Source organism: Rhinolophus sinicus, chromosome 3, assembly GCF_057876585.1.
Source record: "Rhinolophus sinicus isolate RSI-liver-muscle chromosome 3, RSI-T2T, whole genome shotgun sequence".
NCBI classification, from domain to species: domain Eukaryota; kingdom Metazoa; phylum Chordata; class Mammalia; order Chiroptera; family Rhinolophidae; genus Rhinolophus; species Rhinolophus sinicus.
In genome coordinates this window covers 42697154-42721938 of record NC_142503.1, presented here as the reverse complement: position 1 = coordinate 42721938, position 24785 = coordinate 42697154, and the positions used below count along the sequence as shown (strand labels likewise).

The 24785-nt window shown below is 39.5% G+C and overlaps 1 protein-coding gene across 6 annotated transcripts in view; it reads right to left on the bottom strand.

The window, feature by feature from the left end:
- MAST4 (microtubule associated serine/threonine kinase family member 4) overlaps nucleotides 1-2719 on the bottom strand; it is a 545650-nt gene extending 542931 nt beyond the window's left edge. For 3 of the 6 annotated variants that reach the window (XM_088796536.1, XM_088796537.1, XM_088796539.1), the window contains exon 1: nucleotides 2047-2719. In XM_088796536.1, coding sequence (XP_088652662.1) covers nucleotides 2047-2394 — 348 coding nt within the window. In that variant the 5' untranslated portion in view covers nucleotides 2395-2719. The remainder of the gene's footprint in view (nucleotides 1-2046) is intronic. The other 3 variants (XM_088796534.1, XM_088796538.1, XM_088796535.1) reach the window with 1 other exon arrangement.
- Nucleotides 2720-24785: the final 22066 nt, after the last annotated feature.

The window sequence follows — 24785 nt, the reverse complement described above, 5'->3', positions numbered from 1 at the left end:
AGCAAATCAAGATTTCCACTCCTGGACAATTTCCAGCATCCCCTGCTACAGGTTAAGTTACACAATAAATTGCAATACTCTTATCAGTTTACACCCAATTCTGAGATTTCACAAATACTGACCAGTACTATTTAGTCATTCCACTTTCCAAAATGTGTTTCAATCAACCAATCCTCGCCACATTACCTGTGAAATAAGCTATCATTATATTCACTTCCGAGAAAGTAAAACACTGTCAACCCGCGGCCAGGCAATAAATCAGCTACAGAATCCAGATCAAAAGTGAGAAGTCCCCGACTTCCCCTGCCTGGGATCTGCAAGACCATGTCATGTGCCACAGAGCACCCTCCAAGCTACACAGAAAACAAAGGACAATTAACTCTACTATCTTCTCTACCAATGACAACACTAAATTATAATCTATTGGTAAGTCAATAAATTAAGGCAGACCCCCAGCTGCCCAGTGATAAGTGGGCTAATCTCTGAAAGTTGAGGCAGATGTCACAGAGCAAACAAACGTGAAAATACATGCCTGTCATCTTCAAAAGGAGAAGAAAGCACTAAGGAACCCTAGGTCAGTCTAAGATTTGGTCAAGTAACTCTGTTGGTGGGTGTGGCACTCTGCTTAACTCCTGGCATCCTAGCGCTAGGATAAATCTGAACGTTGAATCCCAACTAAATTTCTGATCAGAAAATGAGAGTGTATGTGTGGAAATGACTTTTACTTTGAAGTTCATTGGTTAAACTAATGAACTGAACCTCAGAGGAATGAAACAACTCATCCAACGTCTCACAACTCAGGAGCAGAGGCAGTTCTAGAAAGTAGGTCTCCAGATACCTGTCCAGGATCCTTGCACTCCTACACGGGGAACTGGAGAGCAGATTATGACGATGGCCAGAGGCTGAGCCAACGACCAGCGAGGGTTTGCTCCATCTCTGCCAGGCTAGGACCTGACTCCTCTCACCTTGTGCCAGATCTAGTCTTTGCCTCCAGGCTGGGATCCCAGGGGGCTACTGTCAGGGCAATGGCCTCAGCTTGCATCCTCTGAGGGAAAAGGCACTTCCTAAAGCTAACTCCGTCAGAGAGAAGGAAAATACCACTCTGGCACTGAGGAATCAACTCCACAAGAGGCTGTGTAAGTGATGTTTTATTTATGGCCCTGCCTGATCAAGATGCCTTCCCCGCAAGAAATGTCCAAAACAAACAATCTCGAAGACATGAAGAGCCTTATGCTTCCTGAATTGTCCTCCAAGGGCAGAACAAAAAGGTCAGCGAAAGTTGGCGGAGAACACCAAAGTCACATGCTCAACGTGTGAGGATGCGACCTACAAGTTTTGGACCCATCCTTCCAGGAAACTAGGGTGGACACAGTGCCCCCGAAAAAGGTGGGCGCTATTCAGTTTGGCTTCCAGCGCGCCTCTGCACACCCTGAAACGAGTCTGAATGGGAGCTGCAGATACGCACTTCAGCGCCGCCGACCGAGAGCTGGGAGTCCTCTCGAGAAGAATCGCTGCGGGGACCAGCCAAAACCACCAGCAGGCAATCCCAGGGGGCTGGCGCCACTGAAACCTTGCCGTGCAACTCCGCGGGGACGGCTCACACCCGTCCCCACCCCCAACACACTGTCTCTGCCTCTCACCACACTCCTCCTTGACCCAAGCGCTTCAGTGAGAAGCAACAACCACTCGGAGAATGAGATCTTAGTTGTGAGAACAAGCCAGGCGTCCAGGTCACATCCATTCACAGACCCACCGTAGCAAATACAGACAGTAAGGAATTTTGCTGCTTTGACATTTTAAAAGCACACTATCAGGCAGCATATGTAGACACACACATACCCACATCCCACACAGAGGTAACAACCACAGGGAATGACCCACAGGGAGGCTCCTGTCATTACCCCGGCTTGGGACAGAGCACTTGGGGTCCCTCCCCCTCTTCATGTCCCAGTGTGCCCTGCCCACTGCCCGGGTGCGGGGTAGAGAGCGGGGGTCGCCCGGCAGCCGGGACCCGGAGGGGCCGAGGTGGGGGAAGGCGGCGCCCACCTCCTCGTCCTGCTCCTCCTGGGACGCGCTGCTGCCCCGGGGCGCAGGCGGCGCGGCTCCTCCCGGGGGCGGCGGCGACTCAGAGATTCCAAGCTCCAGCACCACGCGCGCAGGAGCCCACGCGGTGGGCGGCCGGGTGCCCAGGGCGCCGCCCGGCGGCGGCGGCTGCTGGCGGGAGAAGCCGCTGGGCTCCCCTTCCTCCGAAAGAGTTTCTGAGCCCGAGGAGGACTCGGCCGAGGAAGCGCCCGGCGAGGACACGGCAGCCGCCGCAAGAGCTGGAGTCCAAGCGCCGCGACCGCTGCAGCCGCGGGGCACCGGCTCCGGCGCCTCCGAAACTTTCTCCCCCATTTCCCTCTCCGGCCCAAAGTGCGACCCGAGGGGTGGTGGGGGCCCTGCGCGTACTCAGCGCCTCCGCGGGAAGCCGCAGGCTGCGGGTCTCTGGATCGCTCTCACAGTCGCTCCGGGGCTGCGGGGAGCCCCGCCGGCGACTACATGGCCGCCGCACGGTTGCTACAGCCTGCGGCCAAGTTAGCAGCCGCCCGATCCCGGCGGCTCAAGGGGGCTCCCGCGCGCGGGGACATGCCAGCTCGGGTTGGTGCTCTATGCTCCACTGTCCTCCCGCGCTGCGCCCGAGCCGCCGGGACTGCGGCTTCTCCAGCAAAACCTGCCTTCGGGAGCGAACGGGGCCAACGGAGGAGACGGGCAGCCCGGGGAGCCAATGGCAGGGCGGGCGCGCCGGTGGGCGGAGGCTGTGGAGCCCCCGGCGGCCCAGGCGTCAGGTAGGGGAGGCGGGGCCGAGGTGCCGGCTACTCGGTCCCACCAGAGTGCTGGGGCTCGCGGGACCAGGGCCAGGCGCGGGTCCCCTGGAGAATGCTGAGTGGAGCCCGGAATCCAAAGGCTGGGACTCCTAACTTAGTGGAGGAGTGGCTGGCGGTCCTTGGAACGCCAGGGGGAGATGGCCAAGGTGGCTGTGAGACCTTGGGCAAGAACTGGACTTTGTTTCAGTAAAAGTGGAATCGAGGAAACTGACCAGAAGGAGAAGTAGCAGAGCTTTCATGGTAAAAGGAAACACACACACGTACCCTCCAGCGTGCTGCAGGAGAAAGGGGAAACTTCCAGGTATAGTGATCCGATCGGAGCTGATCTCCAATCCCGGATTCTCCATTTAAACTCCTTGGGCCTCATTTCCTCAATTGGAAATGAGGACATATACCTTTCTTGTCTGGTTATGGACAGAATTAGAGCAAATATATAGTATAAAGCTTCAGCAGACTGCCTGGCTTAGACACGTGGAGAGTTTTCAAAAGACTATCTTTTGTCTTTGTTTCTGTTTATAAACTAAACAGTTAAGTCAACGACTTTTACCTTTTGAAGGGAAGGGAAACAACTAATTATGTCCCTGTATTTAATTAGGACCAAGAATACGCCCAGCACTGTGCCAATCCTAGACAAAGCTAAATGAGAAAGGGCTCTGTGGCCTCACATTGCCTGTCTCCACATCAGCTCAGCAGAGGATGAAAAGAGTCCACGTTTCCACTTAGTTTCTCCTAGCTTTGTATTGTAAACCAACAAAATGCAGGACCCGGTGCTTCATTTTTCTTACCTCTAAAAACTAGGAGAAAGAGCTTTCACCAAAGGCAAAAATAGAATCACCGTAAGGCCCTTTCTGGGGATGGAGGAGGCAGCCTTTGGGGTAATGGGGTGACTTGAATTTCTCAGAGGCCAGCACTCAGTTCTGTAGTGGGAAATAAATGAGTCCTCACTTGCCTTCAGCTCCAGTCCTATTCTGAGCTCTGGAACTGTGACCTGGGATATAAATTCAAACAAATTCAATTCCACAGACATTGATTGAGATGTGTGCCAGGTGCTTGCAGGGGATACAAAGATGAATAAGGCAGGTCCCCTGCCCTTGAGGAGCTTATGGTCAACCAAGAGATTGATGCTGCATAATATAGCTCCATTATTAATTTTTAAAAGCTATGGTAGTGCTACAGGAACAATGTGCCATGGGAAATGAGGGGTGAGTTACAGAAAAACAGTTAGCAGGTCTTCAAGCTCAGGAGTCCTCCAGAATCCTAGATTTCTCTTTGTCAGAACAGTTTTCCCAAAGGTCCTTAAGAACTGAATGACTCGATTTGAAAGCCCGTTCAGCTAATGAGCCCTTTTATGTTATCACGGTATTTACAAGTGATACATCATATAAAATGCTTCATCATATTAGACAGCAAGCTTTGTTCTGATCGGTTTCCTCCCCTGAGATGAAGGGGAAGGAAATATGATGTGACCCCCATTGCCATAGGCAACCATACTGTAAAATGGACTCTGGCTATCAGGCTTGCATTGTGACACTTCAGAATTATCTGCGGGACTGTGAAGACCTGCTGAGGCAAAAGGACAATTCTAGTGACTTGGATAAGTTGTGAGAGCAAGGCTGAAGAGAAAGCACAGTGGGACAGTCTGAGTAGACCCTGGGCTTCACAATTGCTTTTCTAGTCAGGAGTACTGGTCTTTATCTGAGCCCCTATGTGATTGATTCGCCACAGCCAAAGTGAAATAATGACTTAAGCAAGCCATTCACATGAAAAAGGAGGAGGGGTTGCTTTTCAGCACATAGGGAAAGTAGAAGCAATGACATAATCTAAATTACTAACAGGAAGAATGATAATAGCTATTATCACTTGAGCCCTAAGCATGGTCTGTGGATGGTCTCATTTAATCCTGGCAACAACCGTAGGAGACTATCTATTAGCCCCACTTTATAGATGAAGAAACAGATCTGCAAGGTCAAAAAAGAACTTACCAAAGGACACAGAACAAGTGAATGGTAGAACTGTGGTTGAACCCAGCAGTCTCATTCCAAGGCACTCTTTTTAAAACATTCCAGTATAATAATAATAATAATATATATATATATATATATATATATAAAATATGGAAAGTATATAAGTATATATGGAAAGTATATATATGGAAAGTACATATATAGAAAGTATATATATGTGTATATGGGTATATATACATATATACTTGGAAAGCATATACATATATGTATATATGTATAATATATATATATATGATTACAAATTCCATAGGGCAGGGACTTTGTTGTTTTGATTCAATATGTAAAAGGATATAAAAGGATACTTGTGGAACAGATATTTTCCCCCACAAGCATTCATAAGGCATTTACTAAATGCCAGGCAAGGTTTTAAGCACGATACAAAGTGTTAATTTTCTTAATCCTCATATCAACTCTATGGGGCAGCAAATATTATTCTCATATTACATATGTGAAATGTGTGAAAACTATGGCACAGAGAAGATAAGTAATTTTTCCCTATGTTACCAGCTTTCCAGCTTTCCTGAAGTTACCAGCTTTCCATAGCTGGCAAGTGATGGAGCCAAGATTTGAACAAGTTGGCCCCAGTGTTTATGCTTTTAACACCTACAGATCAAAGTCAAGTACAAATCAGTGCTTCTTGAACTTTTTAAATCTTAACTCCAAATAAGCAATGTATAGCAACTCATTGCAACCCATGACACATATACATACATATATACATACGAATACAAATAAAATTCCATGGAAGAATACTTACCCATCTTATAAGCATTGCAGTCTAAAATTTTTAGTATATTTTATGGAAAATAATAGTGCTAGTGGCGACCAGCTAAATGGATTTCATACTCCACTTTGACACACACAGTGGAAAACAGTGTATGTGATCATCTCCACAGCTGACCCATGGGGAAAATATGACTATGGTTCAGGCTGAGAGTTTCCAGACCAGAACTTGGCAAACTCAAAATGACTCTATAAATTGAAGATGATCAGAAGGTCAGAATAGTTCCCTAAAGTCATCCCAATTATACCTATGGACAACTGCTGGGGTTTTGATTTATCTAAATCATACAGTTTACCTTTCTTATCTTATTATTGTAATTAAATTATAAACATCTTTCTCAGTGGTCAGGAAAGCATCCTTCCAAGAGAGCTTCTCATAAATATCCCTAATGTTGGAGACTTTGGGGCCAGACATGTGTATAAAAGCATGGCTTTCTCCTGCAATGTCACTTTAGGCAAAAGCCAGAAAAATAAAATGACTTTGTCATTACTCCTGGGAAGCCAATGGTGTAGCTTCACATGACACAACTAAATTAGCCTATAGACAAGAAAGGACAAGGTCAGCCCCCTTCAAGATAATCAGGGTCCAGACTTTCTGTTGGACATACTCCCAAGTGTTTGGTTCAGGGACAAACATCTCTGGGCACTGAGAAAATGTTCATTGTGTTATAATTGAACACCTGTCTCAGTTTTCTGTGTTGTTCTCTTAAGTGATGGGAGACATTGCCTCTGGGAGTCTCTGTTGTCTCTACCATTCTCGCTGTGGGTTTGGGCCAAGGGGAGCTCCAATGGCCATTGGGTGGAGCTCCCAATGGCCAAATCTGTGTCTCTGAGGTTGAGGATGTTCAAGCAAAAGTCATGGCACCCTTAGTCTATTTCTAGAGTCATGACTTTTCTCCTAAGGGTTAAGTTTAGGATTTAATAAAATTGAAATCAGTTGTCTTTCTTCCTTACATACATAAAGTTAGAACATGAAAACTCAGAATGAACGTTTTTTGCAAAATTGCAAGTAAACATGTTTCTATTTAATACACTAAAAAATCCTAAACATCACATTATCTTTAGATTATGAAGATGATCTTATTCACCTTTGATAGATTTTTTTATTACCATTATTTATGATCGATTTTCCTGCTACCCTATGACCAATGAAGTACAATTTCAAGACAAAGTAAATATTAATATAAAGGTGGCCATTGAGGTGGCCTAGATTGGGGTTTCTGATTTATACCAGAGGTTGTAGCATAATACAGACCATAACAGTTTCTGACTATTCAGTCAGGAGGAAAAGCCATCACAGCCTCTCAAGCTATTGTTTATCTGAGGCTCTAGGGAAGGAAGGGTTACAGTACAAGGTTCAGAAGAAAAGTAGTAGAATGTTTACATGATGATTGAAAAGGACAAGAGAGAAAAAATAATAATGTGATTTGCAGCTGTTGGAGTCTCTGACATAAAAGTTGAAAAGAATGGAAAACTAAGCTATGTTAGCAAATTAAAATAAGCCTGTGATGGGCCAAAGGGAGGGTGCTGCTGGTCTGATCTCTTAGATCAGCATTTCTCAAAGTTCTGTATATGGAACACTGTATCAGATCACCAGGGTGCAGACAAGGGAGGAGGGAATGCTGGTTTCCCGGCCCCACCTAAAGGACTGGGAATCAGCCTTTTTTAAGTATCACTGTAAGCAAGTATCAATTATACAAAAGCTTGAGGATTATAGAAGATGATCCCCGTTCGGAGATCAAAGAGCCATTTTCTGAGTCAAATGGGCATGGCTCTGTAGAAGGGGACTAGAATGAACTTGACTGACTATAGTTTGTGTCTCTTTGGACCTTTTTGTTCTCATTCTCCTGGAAAACAATTACCTTGGGGAGATCAAAGCAGCTTAGCAGCTGGACAGAAATATGCATGTTCTGAAAACAGCTGGAAAAACTGACCTAATATACAAAAAGAACTGAGGATAGTATTCCCTGAAGGATTCTGTTTAAACAAAATTCAAAATGGTGACCTATTTCCCACAGAAGACTCCAAACTCTTGTATTTATCTTTCCAAGATGGATAAGATGGATATTCACATCTGGGACTTTTTTTGTTATGCCTTTAGCCTGACATATTTTTTCATTATCACTCTTCATTTTTCCAAAAGATTTATTCAGTACTCTTTGCCTGTTTAGGAAATAGAAGACAACCAAACACATTTACTCATTTTTATTCATTATAGTGGTTAGCTTTCAGAATCAAGTGGTTTCATATTCCATTTTCAGTTCTTAGAGCAATCGCTTTGATGCTGTCTACACTGCATGGCAAATAGTTCCTTCCACCATTAACCCAAACTAATTAGAAAATAAAATGATGCTGAATAGCAACCTAGCAAGTAGTGAATCTTTTAACAGCCATGAGTCAATATGCAACTCTACGGGTAATTTTTAAGGTTTCTTTGTACTTGAGGAAATAACATCTTCTAGTCCTTTCCCCTCAAAGTGTGGTTTGCTAATATGCTGACCTCGGAGCTTGTTAGAAACACAGAATCTCAGTCCCTACCTCAGACCTACTCTACTAGAATCTTAACAAAATTATCTGGAACTTCATAGCCACCTTAAAGTTAGCAAAGCACTTCTCTAGTTTGGTTCTCAAACTTGGCTATTATTGGAAGTACCTGTGGATCTTTAAGATATACTAGTGTCCCATCCCCCAAATCTTCTAATTTAATTGGTTTGAACTGGGACCTGGGCATGAGAATTTAACAAGTTTCCTAGGTGGGAAGTGATTGATTTTAGGGCTGAGGCAAAAAAACAAAACAAAAAAAAAACACAAGATGAGCCTGGAACAACTCATTGTACCACAAATTAAGAAAATGCTCAAAAAAAAAAAAAAAAAAAAAAAAAGGACCTTGTCAGAAGAACACAGGTGCCAGCCTAAAGGAGTTCCCAATGGCTAAAGCTAGAACAATCTGAGCAACAAAATAAATTATGATAGTGTTGGATTTTTGAACCATAGAATAAAATAAAAATTCATGAATTTCATTTAAATAACAAAATAAAAAAGTAAATGGAGGAGCAGAGGTAACACTTCCTCACAATAGAATTCCAAGTAATACATGTAAAAAAAAGAGGGAAATAGAGAATCACCATTAGACAAACACCAAAGAATAATTGTTGCACAGGATACTCAAAAATGTATGCTCAATTTAGCGAGCAGAAGAGGAGAAAAGGATTTGCATAGGCTTGAAGAACTCTCCCCATGAAACTTACCAATACAAAGTAAAACATAGTGACTTCACAGTGGAGAATCCCAGCAGACATCAACTTAACCATATAAATATCACTGGCAATAAGACACATCAACATCCTGAACCCCTTGCTATGATGTACAACATCATTTTTGTGGTATTCTTAATAAAAATGCATAACCTCAATCCAATCATAAGAAAACATGACAAAGCGAAATTGGATATTGTATGGAATTTTTCATCAGTACTCTTCAACAGAATCAAGGTCATGAAAGATAAAGAAAAAGGGAGGAACTATTACAGAAACTAAGAAATCACCACTAAAAACAATGTAGGATCCTGACTATGATGATGGAACAACAAAAAATGGACATTAGTGGGGGGGGGAATGGTAACATTTGAATCAAGTCTATAGTTTAGTTAATAATATTGTACCACTATGAATGCCTGTTTTGGTAATTATACTATGGTTATATAAGATGTTATTATTAGGAGAAGCAGGGTGAGGGATATTAGGAAACTCTTTGTGCTAGTTTTGCAACTTTCCTGTAAATCTAAAGTTATTTCAAAATAAAACGTTAAAACACAAAAGTCCCTAGGTGAATCTAATGGTAGCCAAGGTTGAAAACTACTACTCCAGCCAGCAACAGCTAAACCTCCTCCCTCCTTTCTCCTTACTCACAGAAAATGATTTTTCCTAACTCGCCCTCATCAAGTAGACTATCTTGGGGTGGTAGGGGTTAGGGACAACACTGTAAGTAACAACATCAATGCTACGCCCAGGAAAATGCCCATGGTTGGTGTCATGGGGACCATATACTTGGAGCATAAACATAATGATAGACGTATTTGGTATCTGGATGTCCTATATCCATTCTGCCTCTTTTGGTAAGGACATCTTAATTTATTTTTAAGGAGTTACCATTTCTTTTTGAGCAGTCTTGATGGCCTTAATCCAGGAGTGGACTATCCTTGGACTCTGAATACTGAAAAGAGTAACACAAGGACAGAGTGTCTAGACAAAGCTATTAATTAGCTCCCATTAACCAGATCCAGAGCTGCTGTCATTCCAGAACTTTTCCAAGTCTTATTATCTGGCTTTTCCTTAGATTCTCTGAGCTATCAATAAAACTTCCTTCTGACTGGATTAGCTAAAATCAGCTATTGCTTGCCACCAAGAAACTCTTAAGAAACATTGGTGTGCTGACCTGAACCCGCTGGTCACCAGAGCAGGTAGGAAGAAGACATCTGAATGCCATCCAAAAGTTATTAGTGATACTAAACTTAAAGATTTATTCCTGACCTCAAAGAGGGTGGTGCTTCCATCAAATTTTAGGAAAACAGCAGTACTTTTTCAGGTATAAGTAGGCATGTCTATTACTGGAGGTTAAAAGACTTGATTAAAAAAAGAGTGCCCTGGCAGAAAAAAAGACTATTTCCAGTTATGGCAGAAACAAATCCTACTACCACACTATGTTGGAATTGTCAGCCTGTCTTTCTATTAGGTTATGAGAGTCTTGATGGCAAAAACACGTAGCACAATGTCTGACAGAGTAGTTCACAATAAATACACATTGAATGAATGCATGAAACTATTGCTACCACATGACTTTAAACCAACTTAATTAACAGTCTGTGTTTTCTAAAGTGTGTTCAGTCTAAGACTTGTATAGGTTGATTGAAAGAACCCAAAATACTTTGGGAGGAAAATAACCTGTTTATGTAATAAGGTAGCCTCCTTCCTGAAGAGCCCCTCATTTCTAATAAAATAATAATTGTACAAAAATCTTCAGCTCAAACTATTATTAATGTCATGCTCACAGAACCTTCTTCCCAACTATTTGCCTTCCTAAAACAGCCAAACTAATAAGCACCGCCTGGAGGTACTGTGAATAGGATAAAAGGAACACTTGAAGAACCCTTGAAACTATGTACTGGTCCAGCCTCTTGAAAGGGAAGAAGATGAAACAAAATGGTGGGATGTGTCAGCATTGTGAAATGCAGGTTCTTAGTTGCCAAGCACAGAACCTATTCTATCAGGTTAACGTTGGAAGTGATTTATTAAAAGATATTAGAATCTTCACAGAGTCTTGGGAAGAACTGAAGAAACAGGCTTTGGAGTGAGCTTCCAGGAACAATCCCCAGAACCTCTGTGCAGAACTGGCTGAGAAGGGATTCTCTGCTCCTGATGATTCCAGAACCACACTGCCTCTCCTACAATCTGTGCCTGAAAAATGGATGCCCTGCATCCCACCTGCTTCCACACAGAAATCACTTCTGTATCTGTATCTCTGTATGTGTATCTGATAGGCAGAGCCTAAGTCACACAACTGCACCCTGGAGGCAACGGAAACCCAGAAATGTGGGAGTTTTTGCCTTCTGTCTTGGGAAGATGGGATTCACACCATGGGGAACCATCTTAATGTAGAAAGAGTGTCGAAAGATTTGGCAAACAGGGTAAATCAGAATGATTTAGACTTTAAAGGCTCCAACTCTTGATTACTTGTACGCATCTGCCCACTGGTATAGTGTTTGCAGCTATCAGGTAGGAACAGGCCAGGGAGTCAGTTTCAGGGTGCCTGCTGCTATCATCAGTCATTTCCCTGCTAAATATCTCAGAAAGGAAAAGAATTCTCCTGTACTGAGCACATTCTACATGCCAGACTCTATGCTAAATGCTTAATATGTATTACACATTTAGTCTCCTCCATAACTCCAATTCAAGGATACCATTTCCATTTTACAGATTTAAAAAAAGGTGCCAAAAAATTAAATATTTTTTCTCAAAATCACACAGTCAGGTGGGGCTAGGATTTAAGCCAAGGTCTCACTCAAGTTATGCTCTTTCTACGATATTGGGTTCTTAACCAGGGCATTCATGGACCTACTGAAGGTGGTACTGGCTTCAGGACCCCTTGTAATTGTGGATGTCCATCTGTCTAAGGATGTCATCTGTAGTTTTTAGCAGATTTCCAAAGGGTATATCACCCCCAAGCACTAACGTATGACTGCACTACCCAAAGTTGTAGTAGATCAGTTTATGATCACACAGCTGTTGGGGGTGGGGGTGCATAGGTATACTCAAACTAATTTTTTTGATATTTGTTCTTAGCTCTTATTGATTATGATATCATTTTGCAATATGAGATTCAAATTTTAAATTTGAGTCAGGAGCCCTATTTCATGGGGGGAAATACATGTCTATACAGGAATGAGCAGGAGTTAAAAAGTTGCTCTCTGTGAGATGAGAAAGAGCTGAGCAAAATAAGAACATGTTTTTCACTTAACCACTGAAGTCCTAGCTGTACATCAGAAGGCCTAGCATCCATTTGTGACTTTGTCACCGACTCTATTTATCCGGGCCTCCATCACCTGTATGATCAGGTTAATATAAAATCTGCCATCATTTTCTCTATCACAATGTTATGAAATTGTTTTGGAAGTACTTTCATTTCCCCAACAGAAAGGCTATATATATATATATATATATATATATATATATATATATATATATATATATATATATATATATATATATATTATGACTTCTTTGGGGGAAAGAAAATCAAATCAGAGGAGACTTGACTTGCTTCTAGCACTGAGTGATTTTTGAGCCTCACAGGCATCCATATATAGGATGTTCTTTGTGAAGAACAACTTATTTCTTAGTTTTTCATTTCTAGTAGGTTGCTTCTTCCCCACCTCCCCTTTTCATTTGTTGTATTTTTTTTAATTCCAGTATAAATCAGTCTCTCAAATTGTGTTATCTAGCTGGAACGTTGTTTTAGATGTTTCATTATTTATGTCTTGCTGTCAACATGCATATTATTTTACAGAATACAAAAGCTTTACTCTAGAAACAAGATAATGACTATTTTAAAACAAGAAGATGCAAAGAAGCCCAGGAGAGTTAGCATGTCCCACTAGTAGAAGTAGCTGCATACACCATAAATATAGAAGAATGTCTAAATGTAGCATTTTATGAACAGGGCCAACCATTGGAGTATGAAATGCCCCCTTCTTTGCCATCTAGTCCCCAAGCAATCTGTTTTTAAAATGGCATTTTAGAAAGGTAATGAATATCTACTAACACAGGATGTAAACTTAATTTCAAAGCTGTGGAATGGGCCATAAATAAAAACATTGAGTAATTTCCATAACTCACCCTACTCATACCAATGGAAATATGGATTTTCAACAGGGGAAGTCAAGAGCGCTTCTCAAATAGGGTACAACGCCAGACAGTATGAAGTTCATTTGTTGATTGTTGCTCTTGCTATTATTGTTGAGTTGCTTTTTTCTTGAGTGGTTTTTATAAAGAAATCCATAATTATGGCATCTAACATAAGGATTCAACATGTGATATTTTATTAAGCAGGTGGCAGGGAGAAGAAACACAGGAGAAATTTTGAAAACAGCTTCCCCTTGATGTTTTCTTCCAACTACTGTCGTTTGTAATTTCAAACCATTTTCTTACATATTATATTGCTTGGATGAAGACTAATTGTACTTATTCGGTTAGATGCCTAATGGGAGAGCAGGAGCTACCTTCCCAGGAGTTAAAAAATTCTTCAGACTGCCGGTGGTACAGGAAACCTGAGCTACATTGTTTTGTCTCTATGGGAAGCAGACAACACTCTAGCTCTCATGATTCCTTCCATAGCCAATCAGTTAGCAATTGTTGTTTTTTGCCTTCACATAACTCTCCCATTCATCCCTTCCTTTTCATGTTAAGTTCTGTTTCCCTGACTCAGGTCCCATCACTTCTAAGATTACTGCAACAGCCCTCTAAATGATTTCCTAGTTTATAGACCGGCCCTTCCAATTTATTTTGTATCTCCATGTCAGATTAATCTTTTAGAAATACTGCTTTGAACATGCCATTCCCCTGCATGCCAATAAGATAAAGGCCAATATTCTTAACCTAGCACGCAAGGCCCCACTATATTTCCAGGTTCACCTCCCAAGCCTCCTTCCACAAAACTTATGTTCACGCCAAACTGGATTATTCATTGTTTGTGACTCAGACTCTCCTCCAGTCTTGTCCCCCGTAAGCTTCTATACACTGACAAGCCTATTTAGCCCTTCTCTCCATCCATTCAAATCCAACAACTACTCAAATTCTATGTACCTGCCAAAACTCAATTAAAATCCAGTCCCCTCGACATCAATTTTAAACCATGTCCTCCAATTCTTTGATACTTCTCCCACTAAGAGCTCGGTCTAGGTCCCCTATCCTTAAATCTGGGTTGACCTTTAGGGATTCGCTTTTACCCAATGGAATGGAGTAGAAGGGATGCTGCATGGCTTCCAAGGCTCTGTCAGAAATGGCCATGTACCTACCACTTGCTTGTCTTGGAATGCTTGCTCTGAGGGCAGCCACGCCCCAAATAAGAAGTCCCCAAACTCTGAGACTACCATGCTGGAGATGCCACATCTAGACACTCTGGTTGACAGCCCAGCTGAGCTCTAGCATAATTACTGGTCAAGGGTGACATCTGGGATATTCAGCCCAGTTAGGACTTCAGAGGACAGCCCCAGTCAACATCCTAGGAAAGGAATGCCCCAACAAGCCCTCCCTGAATTCCTAACCCCCAAATTAAAATAAATGGTTGTTTTAAGTCACTAAGTTTTAGGGTACTCTTTAAATAACAACAGTAATTAGAACACCCCCAGAAATTCTCTCCCTGACCTCCCAATCCTAGGGTCACCTCTCACTCCTTGACACTCCAAGCAGTTATTCTCTATCCTCATTCATTCAGGAAACGTTAATTGTGGCATCTACTAAGTGACATACACTGTGCCGGATGCTGGGGAAGCAACAGGTTTTGAGAAAGACACTCCCTGCTCAGAAGGTATTTACAATCTGGCAGAGTTTGACAAGAAAACAGGCAACTGTAATACGTATATCTACAATAAATATTTGTGCCAGGCACTGTGCCACAGAGAGATGAATTTGGAAATACAGATTTTTATAGGTTTTGGGATATAGATTCAAATTATCCTAGCGATAACTCAGTGTGTCGACTGGGGTTCTGGAGAGACAAGTAGCCTGGAGACACAGATGTGGGAGTCAACATGATCGTGAAAGACATGAGCATGGATGAGATTCCCTAGGGGTTGGGTTGGGAAAGGTAGAGAGTCTAGGCAAGAACCCAAGCACAAAGGAAGAGTGTCCTTCAAAGGAAAAGAAGGATCACAGAAAGAGCGAGGAAACCAAAGTGGGTCCCCAAAACCAAGGTAAACAAGTGTTTCAAGGAGCAGGGACAAGTCAACTATGCCAAATGCTATGGGGGCAGGGAGAAAGGAGGAACGAGGAACAAATAAGATCAGGTTTGAAAAACATAACATTCATGTAGACAATCAGAATGTCTCTGACATCCCTTCTGTTGTGGTCTTGGGTTGTTATTTGAAAACACTTTTAGGTATTAAGGTCTCTCTAGACTTATAAGTTCTTTGTGGACAGGAATGATTTATGTTGCAAATTTGAATTTCACAGATACAAGACTCAGATGTGTAAAACAAAAACTATTTATTGCTAACTGAAATGGACTATCTGTTCTCCATTTCTGCTGATGGTAGGTTTAATCTTGCCATCATTCATATAATATAGTTCCTTCTGTTTTAAAACACGTGTGTGTGTGTGTGTGTGTGTGTGTGTGTGTGTGCGCGCGCTCAAATCCAGGAATCTACTCATTCCCCTTTGCCTTTCCTTCTTGGAAATGGTCAGGGTTTGAGGGATACTGATATATGGTCCTGGCAGGGAATGTGTTTCCTATAGTGTCCACTGCTTGCTCTCGACTCTGCTCATATGTAGCTCATCCCTCCAGATCTTCAGCATAAACTTCCATCCTCATTGCATCCATTGCTAACACCTGAGGTCCCATCACAGCCTACGCAACCTGAATCATCTCTGTTCTTCCTTAGGTTCACTAGTCACTCTTCCTTGCCCTCCTCTTAGCTGCTTACCTTATCCTCCACTGAGGTGGGCAGAACCCTGGGAACCCTGGACAGACATCTCCCTCAGTCATTCCTACCCTACCACCCAGTGACCATACTGCACATGGAGCTTCTTTAGAGCCCCTGGTATAAATTCTCTAAATTTATACCAAAAAGAAAAACATTGTTATATATTTTTTATTATGTCACAATACAAATGCAGGGCATAGAATATCACACACAACGCTAAGTTTTCAGGATCTCTCCCAAAACCTATTCTCTCTTAAGAGCCTTAAGAACTCTTGAAAATCAAAAACATTTTGGCCTTCAGATTGCTTTCTTTTCTCTGGAATTTAATACCTTTCTTGAAAATGAAAATTACTTTATTCTAGACTATATTCACCATTTCTTAACCAATAAATGTAATTGATACAATGAGCAGAACACAAGACAACTAAGATTTTCCAGGAACAAAAGAATATGTCTGATAAGATTTCAATAATATTATCCAATTATATTGGTTATACACATAGTAAGTGATCCAATCACATAATTTAAAATATTTGCTGATGATTTTTTGTTATGAGAAAGGTAACTTATCGTGTTTCCCTGAAAATAAGACCTAGCCAGAAGATCAGCTCTAATGCGTCTTTTGGAACAAAAATTAATATAAGACCTGGTATTATATTATATTATATCAGGTCTTATAGTAAAATAAGACCTGGTATTATATTATATTATATTATATTATATTATATTATATTATATTATTATATTATATTATATTATATTATATTATATTATATTATATTATATTATATATTATATTACATCCAGTCTTATAGTAAAATAAGACCAGGTCTTATATTAATTTTTGCTCCAAAAGATGCATTCAAGCTGATTGTCCGGCTAGGTCTTATTTCCAGGGAAACAGTGTAGTTGGCCTAACATTTGCTATCATTTTGTAAGTTTTGGTTTCCAAAGAAATTCTTAAAGGACTCTTTATTCCATTACTAGGACTTAAACTATAAACATTTAAACTATAAATAATGTCAGTTGTCAGAATGTTATTTGTGGTTATGACTTTGCTACCCCCCAAAATGCTATCCCATAGATATTATTAAATGAGAAATAAAGATTAGTATGTTTTCCCTTGTAATTATGCTTTTTTACGTAAAACTCTTCATTAAAATAGATAAGCACAAATATGTATTAATATTACTAATTGCTCTCTTTAAATAGGACATATAATAAGGATGCAATTAAAAATTTAACATTTTTTATAAAGTTACATTCTTCTTGCTTATAATTTTGTTAATCACTGCTTAACTTAATCCTGGTTTTATCCTGAATATAAATAGAATTAACTTACCCTTCACCTTCCCAAGAATCAAATCTCAAATTTCTGGACCATTTTTCCCAATTGACACATTTTTGGCTATTTCTGATGAAGGCTTATTCCTGTAACTGCTTATTTTCCCAGGCTACTGCTAAAGCAATTTTCCACAAGTTCTAACTCTCTTCTTTTTAGAACATATCTTTGTTGTTTTACTGTTCTGTTCTTTTTTTTTTTTTTTTTTTCAGATATCTTAGTGGAAATTGAGAGAGAGAGAAATATATAGAGACATATAGTACCTCTGGAATTACAGTGTGAGTGCCCTGGGACAATCTCTTCCCCAAACTAGAATAAAGTTCTCCATCTTACCATCTCTCTGACTCTCTCTTTTGAGGAAACCTGACTCTCTCCCACCTAGCAATCAATTCTGAATCATGATTTCACACGTAAAACTGCTTTCAGAATGGGCTAGGGTTACAAAGCAAAGCTTATCAAAAGTTACCTTTTCTAGTTAGAGCTTATGATTTTTAAAAAAGAGATATAAAATAACGTCACCTTAATTGAACTAACTTTCCACTAGCAGAAAAGCAGGCAAGAATTTCAGACGTGACTACATGTCCTTGACAGTGTTTTTTGTTTTTGTTTTTGTTTTTACAAGGAAAAAAACATAGAGAGGTTGATTAGAAAATAAGAACTAATCGAGTCTTAGGTGGCGACTTGAAAATACAGCAACGTTGGAAAAATAAAATTGTTGAAAATAAATGAATGGTGGGAGAAATAAAACAAAAACCACTAAAGAAAACAAGAGAAGAAAAAAGGTTAATCTAATTGCTTCAAAGAGATATCTAAGTGCTTAAAGTCAATGAGGGAAAACAAAGGAAGCATGTGGAATATTTAAAAAACAGAAGTAAGGAAATATTGGTCCTATGGTTGAAAAAAATAATTTTGTTGGAATATTTAGGGTGAGTGAAAAGACTTAAAAGCAAGTGACTGATATTTTGTTGGTTCTCTCTGAGTAATTAATACCTGCTTGTTAACAAAAGGTAGAAAAGGAGGTTCTTGAAGAGAGCTGGAGTGTGTGAATGAGGAAGGAATGGAGAGTTTTCTGTACAGAGATAATACAGCAGGATTACAAGAAAGGGGAGTGTCTGTTACTGATACCTGATTTGTGAAGCACTTACATATTTTAGGGATGCGTTTATAGCTTTAGTCTCCCTCACATGGCTCAAAGTGGGTGAGTATGTGGCATACCACACTCTAAAAAGCCACTTACTGAATTTCTAAAGTATCACACTGAACAATTTTTCTCCTCATATGACCATCCTTTCACTCTTTGTCTTTCTAGCTTCAGTGCTAAAAGCATAAAATGAAGTTATAGAACATATTATACTACTTATAAAGTAAATAAGCTTTCTAGTTATTTTCAGTGTTTTCTCTCTTTACCATTAATAGAGATTCAGGGGTAACATTTGTTTATCTAGGAAGGGCCACACTTACTTCCTCTATTTCAGTCTTCCACCAGAAAATTCAAACAATGACTCCTTTGCCCTCAGATAACCAAACATAACCTAAAGTTTATTAAAATAAAATTAAGAACGATGTGTTTACTTGAGAACCACATTTTTAGCAATGTTGTTTGCTACTTCTTGTGACTCTTCTAATACTTTTTTCTAATAAATGGCTGAGTTAAAATTTTCAGATATGTCCAAACAAAAAAACCCTATAATGTTGTTATCTGCCTGAAATGATCACCTTTCTTTTGTGCCTTATGAAACAAAAATGTCCTGGGCTATTTGCTTTAAAATAAACCACTGGGGAGTGGGATTTGGAGGTTACAAGCAAAATAAGATGGGCTGTGTGTCGATAATTGTTGAAGTTGGGTGATTAGATGAGAGAGTTCATTATTCTACTCCATTTTTCTTAGTTGAATAAAATGCATATACAAGGATGTTCACAATGACAATATTTATAACACCAAAAAAGTAGAAATAAATGGTTTATTTAACAATAGAGAATGGCTAAAAATAATAAATGATGACATATTCAAAAAGTAAATGATCATATGGCCACTAAAAAGAAAAACAATTCTTTCAATGACTACTTAATAACATAGAATGATGCTCACAATTTACTAAGTGAATAATCTGGGTGGCAATACATATGTACAGTATAATATCAATTCTTTTAAATACAAATATTTGGGATAAAATTCCCCAGGCTGGTCTAATATAATTTTTATCCTAAGAGAACAATCAGAGATGCATTAAAAGATTTATGTATATAAATGTTCATGATAGAGTTTACTATAATTTTAGAAATAGGAGACGTTATTATGTAGGTTATAGTTATCTTTAGATTAGGATTAAGTCACAGATTAAAAATTTGCAGTACTCCTACTGATTTCTAAGTTCTTTTCTAAATCACAGTAGGCCAATCCAATTAGGCTTTCTGATTCAGGCTTTAAAGCAAAATTTCTCTGGCATTCTGGTAGATAAAGAATTCCCATTATGACCTGCTTGGGCCTGTCCCTCACCCTCAGTTCTAGGCTGAAGCAACTTGACTTGAGATATTTTGATGACCTATTGTAAATATCCAAGTCTTTCTTGAGCCCCAGAACTGCTCCTCCCAGGTGAGGCACTTTCCCAACCTTGTCTACAGGATTGTCAGGAGAGACTCACCGACCTGGCCCTGGGATTTAATACCCATCACCCATCCTCCATTTGGAAATAGGAGATACTCTCAGGTGGGCATTTCCTTTTCCTGGCTGTGTGTAAAGACAGGGAATGGACCTAGATGGTCAGTCAATAAGGGTCACTTTTATCTTAAATCCCAACCTGTCTTCATATTTGTCCAGCGTGGGACTTTTGACATTCCCTTTAGATGGCTGCCCATGCTCATTCACTTGGAACAGGAGAACCTAAAGCAAGATTTTACCTCTCTTGCTTATTCATTCATCAAAGTTGCTCAGCATATATGCTCATTAAGTAACCTTCTATTCTTGCTCATGGGAAGGTCTGGTGATAAGAAACAAATGATCTAAATAATGTGATACATCTGGAGAACAAACATTCCTAAAATCACTCCTCATATACACACCACATAATTCCTACTATAAAAATAGCTCTTAAAACTCAACACACACAACTCAGAAATTCCAGGGGGAAAATGAAAACAATAGCAACAACAAAACAAACAAACACAAAACAATTCCTTTTGCAATTGCAATAAAAAGAAAAAATACTTAGGAATAAAATTAACAAAGGACCTATACTGAAAACTGCAAGACATTATTCAAAGAAAGCAAAGAAGACACAAAGAAATGGAAAGATATTTATTCCATGTCCATGGATTGGAAGAATCAACATAGTTAAAATGGCCATATTACGCAAAACAATATACAGATTTAATGCAATCCCCATAAAAATCCCAATGGCATTTTTTAAAGAAATAGAATAATATGATTTCACTGATATGTGATATATGAACCAAAAACAACAAAAGAACAAGATAAACAAATGAGAAACAAAAACTCATAGGCACAGACAATAGTTTAGTGGTTACCAGAGGGTAAAGGGGGAGGGGGGTGGTAGATGAGGGTAAAGGGGATCAAATATATGGTGATGGAAGGAGAACTGACTCTGGGTGGTGAACACACAATGGGATTTATAGATGATGTAATACAGAATTGTACAGCTGAAATCTATGTAACTTTACTAACAATTGTCACCCCAATAAACTCTAATTTAAAAAAAAGAGTTCAAAGAAATGCCAAAAAAGAAAAAAGAAAAAAAGAAATAGAATAAAAATTATCAGATTTGTATGGAATCACAAAAGACCCCAAATAGCCTAAGCAATACTAAGAAAAAAGAAGGCTAGAGGTATCACACTCCCTGACTTCAATTTATACTACAAAGTGAAAATAATCAAAACAGCATGAGATTGGCAGAAAAACAGACAAACAAACCAATGGAATAGAATTGAGAACCCAGAAATAAACCCACATATATGTGGACAATTTTCAACAAAGAAGCAAAAAACATACAATGGAGTTTTTAATAAATGGTGCTGGGAGAATTGGAAAGCCACGTGCAAAAGAATGAAAGTAGACTGCTATCACCACCAAAATTATACCAAAATTAACTTAAAATAGATCAAAGTACTAAACATAAAATCTGAAACAATAAAGTGCATAGAAGAAAGCATAGGTACTAAATGTATGGACCTTGGTTTCAGAGAGGATTTTATGAATTTGACCTCAAAGGCAAGGGAAGTAAAAGCGAAAATAGACCGTGGATGGATCTTGAGATTATTATGCTGAGCGAAATAAGTCAGACAGAAAAAATCAAGAACCATATGATTTTACTGATATGTGGGATATAAAACTGAGAGGAACAAAGGAACAAGACAAACAAATTAACGAAAACTCATAGACACAGACAATTGTTTATTGGGTACCAGAGGGTAAGGGGGGGAGGGGAGTGGTAGATGAGGGTAAATGTGGTCAAATATATGGTGATGAAAGGAGAACTGACTCTAGGTGGTGAACACCCGATGTGATATATAGGTGATGTATTACAGAATTGGACACTTGAAATCTATGTAATTTTACTAACCATTGTCATCCCAATAAATTTTAATTAAAAAAAATCAATTACACTGCTTTGTAAAGCAGAGCAGAAACTTAGATTGTTTTCACCAGATCATTTGTATTTATCTGTTAATTACAAACCTTAATTGTCTCTTTTTATCATATTAATTTGCACAAATTGTACAACTTCAGAGTTTAGCAGTTTCAAGCCCTTGAAATACAATTATTCTCTTTAAAAAAACTAAAATAAATGAATGGGACTGTATCAAATTAAAAAGCTTCTGCATAGCAAAAGAAACTATCAATAAAACAACAAGGTAACCAACCAAATGGGAAAAGGTATTTGCAAACAACATCGCCAATAAGGGGTTAATATCAAAAAAATATAAAGAACTCATACAACTCAACAACCAAAAAACAATCCAGTTAAAAAATGGGCAGAGGACCTAAACAGACACTTCTTCTTTTTTTTTTTTTTTTTTTTTTTTTTTTTTTTTTTTTTAAAGATTTTATTGGGGAAGGGGAACAGGACAGGACTTTATTGGGGAACAGTGTGGACTTCCAGGACTTTTTTCCAAGTCAAGTTGTTGTCCTTCCAGTCTTAGTTGTGCAGAGCGCAGCTCAGCTCCAGGTCCAGTTGCCGTTGCTCGTTGCAGGGGGTGCAGCCCACCATCCATTGTGGGAGTCGAACCGGCAACCTTGTGGTTGAGAGGACGCACTCCAACCAACTGAGCCATCTGGGAGCTCAGCGGCAGCTCAGCTCAAGGTGCCGTGTTTAATTTTAGTTGTAGGGGGCGGAGTCCACCATCCCTTGCGGGACTCAATGAGTTGAACTGGCAACCTTGTGGTTGAGAGCCCACTGGCCCATGTGGGAATCGAACCGGCAGCCTTCGGAGTTAGGAGCATGGAGCTCCAACCGCCTGAGCCACCGGCCCGGCCCAGACACTTCTTTTAAGATCGGCCAATAAATATATGAAAAAAATGTTCAACTTCACTAGCTATTAGGGAAATGCAAATCAAAAACATAAGGAGATACCACCTCACATCTGTTAGAATGACTATTATCAACAAGACAAGGAATAACAAGTGTTGGAGAGGCTGCGGGAAAAAAGGAGCCCTCATACACTGCTGGTAGGAACATAAATTGGTACAGGCACTGTAGAAAACAGTGTGGAGGCTCCTCAAAAACTTAAGAATAGAATTACTGTCTGACACAGCAATACCTCTTTTGGGTATCTACCCCAAAAATCTGAAAACAATGATCCATAAAGATATATGTACCCCTGTGTTCACTGCAGCATTATTCATGGTGGCCAAGACATGAAAACAACCAAAGTGTCCTTCGATAGATGATTGGATAAAGAAGATATGGTACATTTATGTAATGGAATATTACTCAACCATAAGAGAAGATGAGATACTGCCATTTGCAACAACATGGATGGGTCTTGAGATTATCATGCTAAGTGAAATAAACCAGACAGAAAATGTCAAGAACTATATGACTTCACTCATATGTGGGATATAAAACTGAAAGCAACAAATGAACAAGACAAACAAAGAAACAAAAACTCATAGACATAGACAACAGTTTAGTGGTTACCAGAGGGTAAGGGGGGCGAGGGATGATAGAAGAGGGAAAAGGAGGTCAAATATATGGTGACAGGAGGAGAAATGACTCTGAGTGGTGAACACATAATGTAATATATAGATGATGTATTACAGAAATGTACACTTGAAACGTTTATAATATTACTAACCAACGTCACCTTAATAAATTTAATAAAAATATCAACACACACGCAAAATAGAAAATTGGATAAAGGGCATAAAGAGATAATTATATTAAAAGAGAACCTAAAAGGCCAATACATATAAAAAAAGAATATGTAATCTGTCTGGTAATTAAAGAAAGATAAATTTAAAAACAGTAAAATATATTGTTTGCCTATCAATTTGGTATTTTTTAAAAAATGATAATATTCAACTGCAGCAAAAGAGTACCATTGTGGGTAATATCAGGTCATGGGGGTGGGTATAGAGAAGTACAGCCTTCTAGAAAGCAATTCAGCAGGATACAGCAAGAAACTGCAAAAGGTTTATTTTCTTTCACCCAGTAAGTTAATTTCTAGGAATCTGATACGAGGAAATACCAGGAATGTTGACAAAGATTTAAAGACAATTTTGTTCATTATAGTGTTATTTATAAGGGCAAAGAATCAGGTATAATCTAGTTGTCCAATAATAAAAAACGAGTGAGATTGTGTCATGGTTATATTATGAAATATTATGTAGTCATAAAAACAATCATCTTTGCTGGCTAGCCTCTACTCATCCTTTAGCTATTTGCTCTGTTCTTCTAGAAAGTCTTCCCAGTTAGGTGCTACTCTCACATTTTCTGTCTCCATGTTGTGACACTTCCCTCCTTCAGTTATAGTTGCTCTTTAATTGCATGTCTTCCCATTTGACTACAAACTCCAAGAGGGCAAGAGTTGTGTCTATTTTCTTCTCAGGTATAGTTCCAGCTCCTGGAAAAATACCTGACACATTTTAAGCACTCAATAAATAGTGGCTAAATAAATATTAAATAATTTGAGGAAATTCTTATGATAAAACTTTAGGTAGAGAAAATAGGATACAGAAGTATGTATAAAATTTGATCCAAACTTAGAAGAAGATAAAGCGGAGAAGAAATTTTACAGATATCTATATAAATGGAAACAAAACTGCTTATTTTTGGGTTGTACCTGGATGGTGGGACTACATTTTAATCTTTTAAAACCTCTATATTTTCTAAATTTTCTGCAGTGAGCATGTAAGTACTATTTTTTTTTTTTTTAAGATTTTATTGGGGAAGGGGAACAGGACTTTATTGGGGAACAGAGTGTGCTTCCAGGACTTTTTTCCAAGTCAAGTTGTTGTCCTTTCAATTTTAGTTGTGGAGGGTGCTGTTCAGCTTCAAGTTGTTGTCCTTTCAGTCTTAGTTGTGGAGGGCACAGCTCAGCTCCTGGTCCAGTTGCTGTTG